At 40.2% G+C, this 15463-nt stretch overlaps 1 protein-coding gene across 12 annotated transcripts in view; it reads left to right on the plus strand.

The window, feature by feature from the left end:
* Positions 1–15463, plus strand: part of ADNP (activity dependent neuroprotector homeobox) — a 31486-nt gene that overhangs the window by 923 nt on the left and 15100 nt on the right. The window contains exons 1-5 of one of the 12 annotated variants that reach the window (XM_083801390.1): positions 2783–2801; positions 4453–4575; positions 9515–9673; positions 10963–11008; positions 12190–12496. In XM_083801390.1, the coding sequence (XP_083657516.1) occupies positions 10970–11008; positions 12190–12496 (346 nt within the window). In that variant the 5' untranslated portion in view covers positions 2783–2801; positions 4453–4575; positions 9515–9673; positions 10963–10969. The other 11 variants (XM_083801396.1, XM_083801386.1, XM_083801392.1 and 8 more) reach the window with 11 other exon arrangements.

Below are 15463 nucleotides of genomic sequence, written 5' to 3' on the forward strand. Positions count from 1 at the left end.
CCGGCCCCGCCGCGGGCTCCGGCCGCCGACCCCCGGCTCCCAGACAAAGGCAGGGGGGGAACAGCAGAGGCCGAACGCCCCGCTCCGCACCCCGGGGCTGCTCCCCCTTCCCTGCGCTCGGCGATCGCAGCCCGGGGGCGGGGGAGGGAGGGGAAGGTTTCCCAAACAAGTACCGCGGTGTGGGTGATGCTGAGCCTCAGCCTGCCCCCCTCCTTTTATTTTTTTTTCATAATTCTTTCTCTTTCCACCCAGCTCCCTCTCCGTTCGATCCGGGATCGTGGCTCCCGGTTTCTGAGCGTGGCCGGGGAGAGGAGAGGAAAAAAAATAATAAATAAATAAAAAAATACCAGCCCCCACCCAAAATGCAGCGCAGCCCCGCCGGAGATGAGGGCGGGCGGCGGCAGGGGGCGCGTTCCCCGCGCCGGGCACGGCTGCGGCGGGGAAGGGCCGCGCAGCGCCGCCTGCGGCCCCCCCGCTCCCGGCCGAGCCAGCGGGGCAGGCCCCGGCGGGCTCCTGGCGCCGGACCCGAGGGCCCCCGGCCGGCCTCGGCCCCCCCCAGTGCCCCTGCACCCCCGGCCGGGGGTCTGGAGGTGGCTGGGGAGTCCCCCGGGGGGCGAGCAGCGCCTGGAGGGGCTGCGTGGTTCGGTGAGGCTGGGACGCGAGGCTGGGTGGAGGGCGTCGGGTGTCGTGTTGGGACTCGGTTGTGGCTCCTGGTGCCATTTGCCTTAGGAACTCGCGAGGCTCTTCTCACGCCTTCCGAGCGCACGGCTGCAGGGGGAGAAACTTTGGGTGTGAGGCGGCAGGGAAGGGTTGGCTGCTTTGTTAGGGGTGGTGGGCGAGGCGGGATGAGGGAGACCTCGACGTCTTGAGACTTTGTTTGCTAGACGTGTTGGAACCATTCGGTAGGTGGGAAAGAGGTTTTGATTCCTTGTAGAAGAACTACAGGTTTTTCTTCTCCAGGTTGTTTTTACTAGCTATGTTTTTGTTCATTTTTACTACTATTTTCCATTTGGACGTGAACCATGTGCCTGAGATAATGGAGACACCATTCCTACCTGCCAACGTAGCGTGGTCTGAGGTTGGCGTGGCTGCTGCGTAGCACGGTGTGCATCTCCTGCAGGCCACCAGCATTGTTCCCCACCACGGGATCTCTGCTACTTAGAAAAACTTTCCCTTGGGGTGGCTGATAACCAACAATTACAGGGCTTACAGCACTTTGCCATAGTTGCCATCCGTCCAGGTGAGAAGGATGGATCGTCCTGTTTAAAAAAAAAAAAGCTTTCTTTTTTTTGCGTTTAGTAACAAACCCTGCGTTTGGTTCTGCTTCAGACGTAATTTTTACAGGTGTTGGACAGTAATCTGGTATGAGCAGGTAAACATTAACACAATATGTGTTGAAATCTTAAAACATTGAGAAGAGAGAAAAGTACTGTTGTTAACAAAAATTGCACTTAGGGCTGATGGGTCATAAGATGATTGTTACCTTTGCTGAAGATGCTTACGGTAAATACTTATGTAAACTTCAGCCACAAACCAAAAACTTATTCTCTTCCAAAAGTAGTAAAAAGCTGAACATTTTTTGCTTTTCTAATAGCAAACCACCCTTTACTAAAATTAATAGTATTTCTTATCAAGTATCTTTTTTTTAAAGACTTTCTAGTATCTATTAGAAATGAAATGCTTCCAGTGTTTGAAGACAGCTCTCTAAGATCATTGCAAATTGATACGTCTGGAATGCTCCCTTATTAGGGAAAAAAAAACCCTCAGGTTATTTTTAACTTGAAGTGAATGGTTCACGATACAGATTCTATAAACCTGTGTCTCTTTTAGGTTACTACTGTTTATGCTTGAAAGTGTATTACGTGGATCTGCTAGAGTTGGAAAGTCATTGTGGGCTTGTGAGATCAGTTGTGTTAGGTTTTCAGGAGAGAAGTGATTGGATGTGCGAGGGATGGTGAAGGTGAAAGGTGGCTGTGCCTGCCTGTAGGTAAAAGGCGAGTGGTGAATGTTGTCTGCTCTCAGAGTGCCCAGGAATGAAAGCAGAGGAACTTCTTGGCTGTTTTGGAAAGCGCGTGCCCATCAGTGTTGAGCATTAGCTTCACAAACAAAACATCTAGGAAGACTGGACGTGCTCTCCAGGATGAGATAAATAACTGATTTTTTTCTCTGTATACGTAGGATAGAAGTTAACAGTTGTCAGAAGATGCCCATTAGCATTTTCAGAGTTGGTATGTGTCACTCACAGTGGTGTATTACAACAGCATTTTAATTGAGCGTGGAAATAATTCGACAGTAGAGTAAAGTATCATTTGTTAGGTACTTCCCAAACTGAACTCTGCAGTTACTGCATTCACTAGTAAAATAGAAGGGGATGCCAGAGAAATTCCTAGATGAATGCCAGCACAAATTTTCTGTGGAAGGTAAGTTGTGCTTCTGTCACACTGCAGAGTGAATAATAGATGATTATTCCCAACCCAGCTTTACTACTCCATAATAATAGTAAATACTGAAAGTAAATATTAAATTTTAAAGTAGCACTCTTGCAATGCGTAACTCAATCAGAAGCACACTGGTAATCAAAAGTCATATAGCCTAAATGTGTATTCTACAACTCTATATAAAGATCTGATTGATGCTTTAAAAAAAAAAGGCAGAAATCATTTTATGGGAGAAAAGGCAGTGCTCATGGGTTAGTGTATTTATTTTTGGGTAGCTGCAAATAAGACTCAGCAGCAAGATAAGAAATTTATTGATCTTTTTTTTTCCAGAATTGGGAGGTTATCTTTGCTCCAGCATTTGAAGTAAGTTTGAGACACAAAATTTATGCATTGGGGATGGGTGAAACAGCATCAGATATGATGAGACAGTCTAGAGTCACTAGGACATAGGTGCCAGGAGAGATGCACCGAGTTTGACTTAAATTGATCAGTTAGTTTGTGTGGTGTGATTTGGTCTGCATTGGATGGACAAAGATGCGCTTCATTTGTTAGTTCAGATGAGTTTGTATTTTAATAATGCTACATTTTCTGTTTTTTTCTTTTTGATACATTTAACATACTTATTTAAAAGAATAACAACTGACTATGTTGGCCTGCATCTAAACAAGCATTATGTTATTTTTGATTGTTCAGATCTGTTCAATGCTTAAAATTATTTTAATGTTGGGTACAATTTTTATTAATATAATTGTAAAAGTGTAATTGTTAATGTGGTAGTAGTCCTGCTCCTGTAAATAAATATGTTGATAGAAGTTCACGTTTCCTAGTAATAGTATGAGCTATGGAGATGAGAATAAATGATAGTGGTGTAAGGATAGTGTAATACAAATACCTGTACAGGCATTGGAAGATAAAGAATTCCTAATTACATTAATTTAGTTAAAATATATGCATGTGCCCAATACTTTCTGTATACGTGGAAGGTTTGTTTTGACTGACCTGACATATTTTGGGAAAAATGCTCTTGCTTTCCTAGTCAGGTTGGTCAAATTGGCTTGTTCATTTTGAGCTTTCAAGAAATACTTAGATCTAAAGTAAGAACCAAATTCAGTTCTAGACTTGAAGAAAGATTTTCAGAGAGGGTGTAACTCTGGCTTACCTGAGGGCCATATGCTGTAAGGAAAGACCGTTCTTCAGAACTTCACTGCAGCTGATGGTGAAAGGCAGACACAAGGCTCAAATTCAGCATCCCATTCTTTCTTCACATCAGTGCTTTTGAATGTGTATGACAGTTGATGAGGTGATGATTTTGAGTAAGAGTGGAATAAATACTGTTTTTTCCTGCAGTGAGTCACTTTTCACTTACCACCCTTTATATATCCTTAGGTGGTTATTTTTTTAAAAGGTGGCATGCGTAAGAGATTGTTTGGGTCCATGCTGCCTGTTGGGTCCCAATTACCTGTGTAATTGTCTCTGCGAACACGTCACACCTGCAAGTTCTTGCCTATCCAGATCATGTGACAGAATGGTTCCTTTAGAAGCTACTTAAGAAACAGGTTTTTGGAACAATTCACAAGAAATAGAAGTTTAACTATTAACACCTTGTCCACTGAAGTACACTCCTCCAGTCTTTTACATGTAGGAAAGGGCATGGGCATGCTCTCAAGCCTGGCTTCGCTGGCTGCTCTTTCTTCCCTATCCATCTCCTTTGCTCTCTTTCAGATCTCAGCCTTCGGGCATTCTTCCCTTTACCCCTTTTTACCTCTTCTGTGTATTGATTCCCAGTGTGACTCTGGATCTGATAGCTCTTCACTTGTGCTGCATCTGGGCCAAAGAGGTTCTTAGTGATGCAGATTCATAGCAGCAACAGTAAGGGGGCAAAATATCTCTTGAAATCTAAGTAGACAAAATACAGGTCTTAAATTGCTTTTTTTTTTCTCCTAAGAAGTCAAACTCAAGTTTGTGATCTGTTGTTTTGTTCTGTTTCCCCATTCCTGCTGCTGCTGCTATGAAGCCTTTTGAATATCGAAGGTTCCTGAGTCAGACCGAAGACAGCAGTAGCTGAGGTGGATTAACGCTGGAATGTAGTCAGGGATTGGAGCGCTTGGGAGCTATGCTTAGACAGAAAGGGAAAGAGGTAAGAAATGTGGAGTGGTAAGACCGATTTTTTTTTTTAAGCTCTTATTTACAGTCTTTACCCAATCGTTTTTCGGTAAATGCTTTACCCAGCGTTTGTGCATAGCATGTGTGAAGTGGTAAGGCAAAGGAAAAACAATTAGCATCAGCCTACTTCACAGACTATTTTTACATTTTAAATACTTAGATGCTAGCCAGTTGGCGAGGTCCTGTCAGTATCTGATACATCCTCTATCTGAGAAAACATGTATTGGCAGGATTTTAGATGAGCTTGTAAAAGTGTTTGTATGCTCTCTTTTGTTTTGTTGGTTTGTTCTGCCACTTAAACCAGCAGGCAAGCAATGCATTTTACTAGTTAGGACACACTAAGGGGTGCAGTTTCACTCGTGGTATAAATATATCTATGTCTGTACTGCCTCTACAAGGAGTCGTACAAGCCCCACTTCCTGCCACCTTATTCGTACCAGTCCTAACACTTCTGCTTGGGAGTGTGGAGGAACTGCTGTGGCTGCAAAAGACTGCATTTCAGTTGAATCAGTTCTCTGCTCTGGCTGCTGCACAAGTCCTGTTGCTGACACAGTGGTGGTGTCAAGAAAACATGATAGAGAGAAGATAAGACTACCAGTGGTGGTGTAAGGAAAACAGAATAGAAGATAAGACTGCCATTTGCACTTGCAGTCTAATTTCTGTTTGCAGTTTCACAATCGGTGTAATCTGATCATAAATTGTATCTATATTGATTACATGCTTCATTCCTGCACAGTTTAGAGATTTCTATTCAAATGTGGGTTTTTTTGAGTTTTGGATTGAAAGATTATGCTTGGTTGTATTTAATTTGTAACTGCAAATTCCCCAAATCATTTTTGTTCAGGGATTGTTCATGTTTAGTTACAATCAATAGATGAGGATCGCGTTTGGAAATCTTAAAGCATATTCATGCAGCCTTTTTTTTCCTGATCACTGAAGTGTGGATATAATGGTGTAAGCAAATAATATCCTTTGTGCTTCAGTGACCTCTAGTCTTGATTTCAAATTTCTGTAAGATGGGCAGGCTTTAGTACAATTCAAATAGAAATATTTAAGAAATAGCCCTAAACAAGCAAGACTGTTGTATTGAGCATGTACATTACATATTGATTTCACTGCACAAATGTGGTTTCACATAAATGTTTATCTTTGGAGATCATGAACAGTCACAAAAGATATTCAAGATAGCAGTAGGGGGAAGCTTACTTCTTGGTGCTAGTGCCTCTAATTTAAACTTTCCTATGCACTGAAGTATGGCATGCCCTAAAGAATAATAGATACAATTTAAAACTGATTTTCAGAATGCAGTAGGAACTGGCAGAATTTCTGGTATTTTTATGTGTTCAGAAGATCATTAGAAAATATTTAAATTTAGCTAACAATGTGCTTTTTATTTTTTAACGTCAGCCTATGTCATCAAAATAGGAAAACCCAACAAATTCCTGGCAGAGTGCAAGGTAGCAGATTACTCATGAAGAAATAAGGAGTTACTGTTCCTAGAGCAGTGGGAATTTGGCCATCTTGTATTTTACATTGGGGCATAGAAATCACACAGTGTACAAAATTTATACTACTAAGCAAAGGTTGATAAGGAAATAGTTAATTTCCTTTTAGCTATGCAGTTAGTGTACACACCCACCAGATGGAGCTTCTGGCACCAGTGGAAAATTCCAGAAATCAAGCAAGAATGAGAAGTGTGTGAATGACTTAGAAGATCCCTGTCTGCTGGGCTGCAGAAGATATTTTTTTAACCTTTTAAAAAAATGAATGGAAAGTAAGATCAGCCTTCCTGAGCCTTCTCACTAGAACTGTCTTCCATAGAAGTTCTTCCTCTGTGATGGGAAGTTGGAGTTGTTAGCATCAGAGTCACCAAGTTGAAGATAGACAATAAGCTCCAAAAAAAAAAAAAGAGCGAAACAGTTTCATAAACCCTTGCTGAAGTTCACATAGAATCGCAGAAACAGCACGTTAAGGTTATTAGCCAAAGAATTTCGTCCAAAGGAATGTGAGTGTGGCTGCTTTTTCTATTTTTGTTGTTGTTGTTTGTTTTAGTACTACATTTTAGAAAACCTACAGATGTCCAGAGAAGTGGTGTGAACAGTCCTTTTTCTTTGACACACTGATTTAATCTCTGAAGTGATTTCAAAATCTTTTTAAAGTCTTTAATTGGCAAAGGAACTTTTAAGAAATAGACTGTTTGACTGTGAAGGACAGCCAGGGGGTTTCATGCACAGAGGTCTGCAGAAGGTTTACAATACATTGACCAGGTACCAAAATACACTTGCTAATTCCCTTCAGTTCCAATTACCGTAGTTTCAGAACGCCATGCCAGATTTGATTGGGTTTTCTGTTTACTTTACATCTTTCTAATATGCTTAGTCCTGTTTTAGGTACAGACACAAGTTAAAGGGCTTGGAGGCTTGTGCTAGCCTAAGGGTCTAACATGGCACTTTGCACACAGAACTGTTTAGTTGGAGTTGAGGTGGTAGACAAAAGTTAGCTGGCAGCCATGGTGTTACATGGGCAGTAGCTGGTGTTGCAGATGGTGGAGCTGGTAATGCTGTGGAGGTGCTCTGTGTTTAAAATGTTGCCAGTAGAGTAGAGCGCGCGCTGTTACAAAACAGCCTCTGTCTTAGGATTATAGCAGACTTGAAAAATGAGCTCTTAGTTGTCTGGCATTTAAGATGTGCTGTTAAACTGTAAATCTCATTACCTTCACAGGAGATGTGGGTGCACAGCCCCTCTGAAAACTAGGCCAGAAATGCTTAAATAAGAAGAGTGCAAACAGAAGACAGTGGAAATGCTTATTGTAAGCCAGAGATAGCTGTGTCAGGAGTAGACTCTTTGTTCAGTCAGTGCGCAGAGGAGAGGTATTTAGCTGTAACTCCTACCTTCTCGTGGAAGTTTTTGTTAGTTTGTAGTTCTCCCAACTCCTCTCTTCTCCCTGGTGTTTCTGCTCCTGGTATTTTTGGTTTGCTCACTCTTCCCTGTGATACCTTTCTGCTTCCTGACTATCACTTTTCCTTGCTCAACTGTCCTGGGACTTTCAGGTCCTGGAGCCCCAACCTTCTTGCCAAAGATAGAGGCCATCGTTGTCCTAATGTGAATACAGAATATTATACACCACACTACTACATAGCATCATTGAAGCTGCATACATGAGGAGGCTGCGTTTCCGTTGCTGCAGGAACCATAGGTTAATTTTCTTGCATATTTTTCTCGCATTTTTTAAAAATCTTGCCCGATGTTGCACTAACAGCCTTCCTTGTGAGTCTGTTTTATGGCTGGCTTTTTACAGCATGCTACTAACTGCAATTAAACAGACAAATCATTAAAAATCTTATTTTAAACGCAGTTGGAATAGTTTCTATGAATCTAGGGAGATAAAAAGAAAAATGCCAAGAAACTAACAGTCTTGTTTCATTACGCCCAGGAACACAGCTGTTGTCAGCTCTGATACAGGCCACTGTGTTGCACTGTAGCATGCAAACCAAGAACTTCTCCAAGTTCAAATACTATCAAAATAAGGGCTAAAATAAAAGTATTTGGGATTACACAAAGAAAGAAAAAATGCCAGAAGCTTGGTGATTCTGGTCAGCAACGCAACGCAGGGAAATGATACTGAGTCTTTGGGAGGCCCAGTATGGGATGAGTACTTCTGCGTGCTCAGTGTTTGTATCTTCAGACTGACCCACTAATTGACACTGATCTGCTCTCAGTCCCGCTCAGTCCTCATCCAGAAGTGTTCTTTCCGCACTGAGAATGCAGTGGGAGAGAGGTAATTTGGACTTGACAGAGATACAGGGATATAAATTCTCCTTTCTAGCTGGGAAATAATCCAGTATGAAAGAAAACAACCTGCCATTCTTACCTATTTGAAGGTATGGCTAGTGGTCTTGTTAAAGCATACGCAGCGTTCTGTTCTGCCTCACTGTGAAGTATCTTAAGAATTTTGTCTCCTTAAATTTTGTTAAAACATTTTAGTATCTTCTGTTGAAGCCATATTAGCCAATTAGAAAAATGATCTTTACTTTAAGCTGTGGATGTTCTGTCTGAATGATCAACAGAGAAAAATTAATTGTTTTAAACAATGAAAACTGCTGTGGTAAACTAAATGACTCTGCAAATGTTGCCTTTGTAAACTTTGCATTTGCTTGTTCCAGTTTTAATGCTACTATTGTTGTGTCTGGTGTTCCCAGTATTTTCAAAACTGAATTTCTGTCCATGGGTGATGTGTGTCGAAGAGATACCAAGTCTTCCTAGAGCAACATAATCGTTTACATGCCATTGCCCTGAACAGTGTACTTCACATCCTCCTACTAACAGCCATATAACTGGAAACTTTAATCTGAATGCTTCCCAAATGAGTGTGTTTCCCTAGGGTTGTGGCTGGCAGCCATGTCACCTGTTTGATCTCCCACGGTCTTGTAATTTAAGGTGGGACTGTACTTGTATAGGAAACTTCTAGGAAAAATTACCTGTATGAGGAAGTGTTGGTGCTTCAGTAAGCGTGCTTGGTGTACAGGGTGCAGCTGTGCTGCCGGTACTAATAGCTCACATGCGGTATGAACGGAGGCCCTAGACACTTAAATCAGAAGGTTACATGAAGTGTGAATAGGAACGTTCATCATGGTATGCTGCTGGATTTCTGACTTGGGTAACTTAATTGAATTGTTAGTACCAGAATATTCTTTGGATAACATCACCTAGAGAAATCTGTTTAAACCACAAATCTGTTAAAACTTTATGCAGCACTCTTAACCTTGCTGGATTGCACCCCACAGTAGCTCCGTGTCAGTAAAGGTACCGTATACGTGGTTTTAGAATCCTTTGCAATGAAACGTACGTTATAAATGTGAGATTGCCCTTACTACATTTCTTATCTCTTGTCTTTAACACTTTGTTTTGTACAGCAGGATATGATGCTTCTTCTATGTCCGGGCTTTGGCCTCACACAGTAGGTGTAATATAATCGCTGAGGTGGGCGTTCTGCAAGGAGAATTATTTTTGGAGGCTTTTGCATGAAACTTGTCCAATGAGTCTGAGACGCCCAAGCACCATTAATTTTGGAGGTAAATGCCTCATAATATGTACTGAATAGATTGGGAAGAGTTAAGATTTTGATTTGGTGAAGTATATGCAAAAAATAGTTGAAAGGATAGTTCTGACTGTTTGCTACTGACATTTGGACGTTCTGAACTTAAAGGAACACCAACTTGAACTCTAGAAAAATTGTGGACTTAGAGGGCTTTGAGCTTAACCATTTTGGCAGCTTCACTGGACACTGCAAAACCCCTCTTTTGGTTTATTAAGACCAACAGAGGCAAAAGTAAAAGCTAATTTTGACTACAAGAGAACTGCCAGAAGAGTGAAAAAAACTGTGTTTTGTGATACGAAAGTTAAAAGACAAGAACATAATTTAAGTTGGATGTCCCTTTAAGTTATTTATTAGAATCTGACATTTCTTATTTGAATCATGATTTAAATGTTAAAATTTAGAAGCTTAAGTATTTTATTATTGAGATATTTTCTATCATTTGTCTATAAATTGGTCTGTCAAAGTGGGCTGGAATATGTCCAATTGGAGGGGAGGGAGGAATGCTGTAGTTAAAAACAACAATGAAAAAATGAAGCCAAAGGGGAGGAAAAAAAAAAAAAAACAAATGAGAGAAAATACAACAATGATGTCCTAAAAGGTTTTTTTTAATGACAGATTTTAAATGTCAGTACTTGTCTGGGGGGCGGTGGGGGGAAATTATTTGCATGAAACTGACTTAATTTAAAATTTACTGATGTTATTATGATTGGAATAAAATCAGGTTACTGATAAAATTGTGAAGATAAGATAGATGGAAAAAAAAGCTTGGCATAGCAAACAACAGTAATGTGGTACTGGCACACAGCCGACAGAGAAATTTAAACCTATTTCAAAGATTGACAGTGTCTGGGTTGCACTGATGGTGTTGATCCTGGATTCTCCTTGCTTTCTGATTTTAACGGTAACTGTCATTGAGAAATATTTAATATTTAAAAAGAGTCTATCTAGTAGAGAGGTATCCTGTAGTTTTTAATGAAGTAATGTTTAGTATAATCTGAATTTTATGCACTAACTTGTTACCAAACTGCATGCATTTTTCTGATTATGCTGTGTTTGACTCTGCTGCAGCCCTTCCCTTTTAGTATTGTAGATACTAAGAAATTGGGGTTTGAATTATTAGAACGAAAATCATGGGATCGTGTTACATACCTAACAAAGTCAATGGACTAGAAGAGTGGGTTTAAGTGGGGTGGGGGGATATATTACACAGGGAAAAGGAGGAGGTTTTTAGAATAAGGGTTTGAAACGTTGCTTTTTCTGTAGGAAAAAGATGGAGTATTGCATGCTGGGAACAAGTGCTTTCCATAAGGTAGCTAAATTTTAAAAGTACATTTGTTTCATTTTGTTTTAGGCTTTGCTTAAGTATTCTAATCTAGTAACTTTGTCCTTTCTGCAGTTTTCATTTCAATTAGATACCTCTGCAAAACTCTCTTCTAAACAAATTCAGAAACCAAACCAAACAAACCTGGGCCACAACTGCAGTTCAGCATACTTCTGAATGTTGCTCAATGTGTATGGAAGAGTCTTTAAAGAATATTAGTACTAGTATAAATTCTTTCTGTGGTCTGTTTTCCATTATATCAAAATTGCAGATCTTAACATCAGTAAATTTAAAGATGTGAATGTGTTGGATGACTAAAGAGAAATGACCAAAAGTAAAACGATTAGTTAAAAGGTAGCCTTAAGTGACACCTCTTAAAACAAAACAAAAACTCACCAGGCATGCTTTTGGCGGAAACTGCAAGTACATAGTTAAATTCTTTTTTCCTCTATTCTTGTGAATAGCAAGAGATAGCATACTTGGAGAAAGTTTGAGTAGATGAGTCAGGATTTACTGACTCATTACCAGTCACTATTAGTTACTTCATTAACTGCAGTTAAATGTTTTGGCCAGGTTTCCCGAGGAAACAAAGCTTATATAATTTTTCAGATTGTGGCTTGTCTCCTATTGGCCTGTCACTCCTCCCAGCCAAGAATAACGTTGGGCACTTCCAAACAAATTTGATAGAGGTGGAGGTCTGAAAAGATAAGTAAGCACCTTTAAGCTTCGTTAAAAGTAGATCTCCAGTAAGGGAAGAAACTGAGGTTTGAACATTAACTAGTGTTTTCTTCACAACTCTCCTGCCAGCCGGTTCTTTCAATTGGATGTTGCAATGCCCAGGTGGCTGCTAAAAACTCTGTGGGAGGAGTTGTAAGGGGGAGGGGAAACAAATCCTCCTGCTTAGGCCCAGGATTTTAAGGGTTTGACTTTTCAATATTGGATGCGCGCCGCCTGCTGAGGTGCCAGTTAGGTGTTGTGCCTGGAGCTGAATGTAGCAACCTGGCTGGCATTATCTAATATGGAGCTAGCAGAGGGTTATGAAGGAGAGAGAAGCAGCAGTAAATTATCTTGGCTTATTATTTGAAGTATTCAGCTCCAAATGAGAGTTGTTGGTGCCTGACTGAGTGCGTGTGTAGTATGTTATTCCATGGAATACAATATTATTACAGGTACAGCAGCAGCTCATGATGCCCCGTAAAGCTTTTCTTTCCCAGAAAGAAAAGCAGGCTCGTGCCAGGGAAAGGGATATGTTAAAAAAGAGGAGGAGGCGACAAGACTATCTCAAAAGAAGCGTGGAGCCGCAGAAAAATGCAGAAACAATAAAATGGCACAGGGATGATGAGAAGAGGAGAGAAAATGAGCAAGTTAAGGACAAAGATATCAAGAAGCGGTGGAGACAGGATGAGAGAGAACGACGAAAGAATGTGGACGCTATGAATTGGCGCAGGGAAGATGAGAAGAGGGAAAATGAGCGAGGTAAGGACCAAGAAGGCCAAGAACGAGCAAGGAAAGGAGGAGGAGGAGAGGGGAAAAGAGCGACGAAAGGATGGACCTTTTGAAGCAGCAGAGGGATAATGAGGGGGAGAGGGAAAAGGAAAGAGTAAGAACAGTTCCATTTTATAAGTATGTGCAGGAATAACAGAATATTAGTATCATTTAGTTTCAAATTTATCTGCTTTAGTGAATTACAGTTCTTGTAGAGCCAATTATTTTATTAAATTGATCTGAGTATGGATGTATGCAAATTTAAGAAGTTAGTGGGATAGAAATGGCTGTTTATGCATTGCTTTTGAAATTGTCTGTTTTGCACGCATGCTCACACCTAATTTCTTCAACAGTGCAGTTGGTAATATTGTGTTTCAGATCACCAAAAAGTTCAGGTTTTCTCAGTCTTCATACTATGAATAAATGACAGTGTTAGGAAGGGAAGGGTCAACCAAACGTGCACGTAGGAGAAGGTAAAACTGATGTTTATTTTATTCATTTTAATAATGTGCCCAAGAGATAGTTGTCATTGCACACCCTTTCTTTTTTCCTTTTTTTTTTTTTGAGGTAAATTATTAGAAAAGTTGTATGGAAGTGTAGATTTCACAGAATGCTTTTAAGAAGCAGTCAGTTCAAGATGCATGTTTCTGTTATGAGTTCTAAGGTGCTGGTATCAAGACCTTGGCATCAAATCTGTAAAACTGACAAACAGTAGGTGTTTACAGTAGGTAGGTCCCTTTTTAAAAATTGCACTTTTATTAATTTTTATATAGGACTCTATCTGGAGTTACTAAATGCTTTTTGTAGTAGCCCCAAAACATTTATTTTTGGTTTGTGAACTGGCAATGGATTTATACTGCATGGTAGTTTAGCTCTTTGGAATGCTCAGACTCATCTGCTAGAAACGCAAACCAATTTAGAAATTAGAGCCCTTAGAGTAAAAAAGATGGTGCCTTTGCAAACATGATGGTAACTTGCTCCCATTTTACAGCTGGAGATGTTGCAGCCCTTCTTGGAAGACTTCTTTGCCTGCAGCCATTCACAGTAAACACTGGGGCTGTCACAATCTGGTGAAATAGTGCCTCTTGTAAGCAGTAGTAAAGATTTAGCTACCTGAAAACCAGGCACTGATTCAGTTGTCTGCATCTTCTGGATTTTAGCATATGATGAGCAACCTGGAAGCCACAATAATAAAGTGAACAGTTGTGTCATTAGTAAGACTACTAATTGCTCCATGACTATGTACTTCTAATTTCATTATGCAACAAAGCCAAAATGGTCAACATACTGAATATGCATAAGTTTGGATTTTGTTCCTTTCCAATGCTGATCCTTTCAAGCCACAGAATAAGCCTTTGTAAGGGGAAGGGCAAGGGATAGATGTCTCTTACAATGAGTAACTTCATTGTGAGGAAAAATGCTCACAAAGTCGTTACCAGCTTTCTACCCCTATGTTCCTGCAGGTTTTTTTCATTATAGGCCTGGAATAACTGAGTATCGTTACAAACTGATAAATCTAGGTCAAGAAAAAATAACTTGCTTCAAGTAGCGTTGTTTTATTCTGTAACTTCTTTCTCTCTTCGTTTCTAATTTTCACTCGGTAGTTACTAGAAGCTTTGATTTTTTGTAGTCTTTTTCTTGACTGACTACTTGTTCTAACTGTTCTGAGGTCTGTGAGCTTAGATAAACGTAGAACTATGTTCACAGAATTCCCGAAGGAAATCAATAGAACAGCCAGACAGTAACTTTCCAGTTCTTCTAGTATCACTAGCAGTGTTGACATCATGTACTTTACTTGTATTAAAAAATATGTTGTCTTTCACTGGCTTGGTTCCCCCAGAGGACAGTTGCTTCAGAAGAATCAGTGGCTGTTGCAAAGAGCATTAGGATACCTACCTTACAAATGCTTAAATGCGAGTAAAATGCAATAGAGGCTAGTTTTTGTTTAAGCCTTTTAGAGATTCCATAACTGTTTTTTTTTTTACTTGCCACTTCACAGCAATGTTCTTTATAAACCTTGTTGAATGAAAACACTTTTTTCAGTTAAATGTTTAGGGTTACCTACAATCTGTGCTTGCTGGTCGTGGGAGGGTTTCCGTGATGGTACGACTGGACAGGGTCGTGGTAAAGAAATGGTGTTTGCAGTGATGCATTAAAAGAAGAAATGCTAGAATAGCCCACTGATGCTGTCTTGGTTCCTTTACAGTATAAGATTTTCCTCCAGATTACTTCTTGAGGTTTTTAAACTATTTCTGTATGAAAACCACAATTTTACTAATAGGACTGTGACATCAGTCACTTATTATACTTGTTTGTTACAACTGTAGCAAACCTCAATCATCAAACAAGTACATTAAGCACTTTGAATAATGTCCAAAAATGAAGAAGGAAAAAAAAAAAAAACAAAACTAGATTCGGAATATCTGAAGACTGTAGTTCAGAGAAAAGGTCTGTCTTGATCTGAAACTGATGCACTTTTTCCAGAATCAGAATGGCAGTGTTACCTTGTGGTTTTCCTGAAGTTGTGTACCAGAAGATCCTAGGTACTGTTCTAGATAAAGCTGGCAGAACTGAAACAGTCTTAACATCTGTTACCTGATAGTATCACAGGTGGTAGGTTGCAGGGTAGCCTTTCTGTTGAGGTCCAAAATACAAAAGACCCACTGGAGCCTTAAGTTTTTAGTTGCACCAAAAGAGAAGCAGCCTTTTGGGTCCAAAGACAGGTGGAAGCTTTTCCTTGTTTTCCTTCCTATCACCTCTGATGATTTGACTGATTTGTGATATTTGTTTTGTTGTTTTCCCTTCCTGTGTTCCTTACCCTTTCTCTCTCCTGGGTCCACGCCTTGCTGTAAGGTCCCAGTTCTCAAGTTGTGAATGCAGTGTATTGTGTTTAAGTTCTGTACTTCCCTCATTAGGGATGACTGCACTAAAAAAAAATATGCAGTATAGGAAAATGTT

The sequence above is a fragment of the Anser anser genome (assembly GCF_964211835.1).
Source record: "Anser anser genome assembly, chromosome: 16".
Classification (NCBI taxonomy): Eukaryota; Metazoa; Chordata; class Aves; order Anseriformes; family Anatidae; genus Anser; species Anser anser.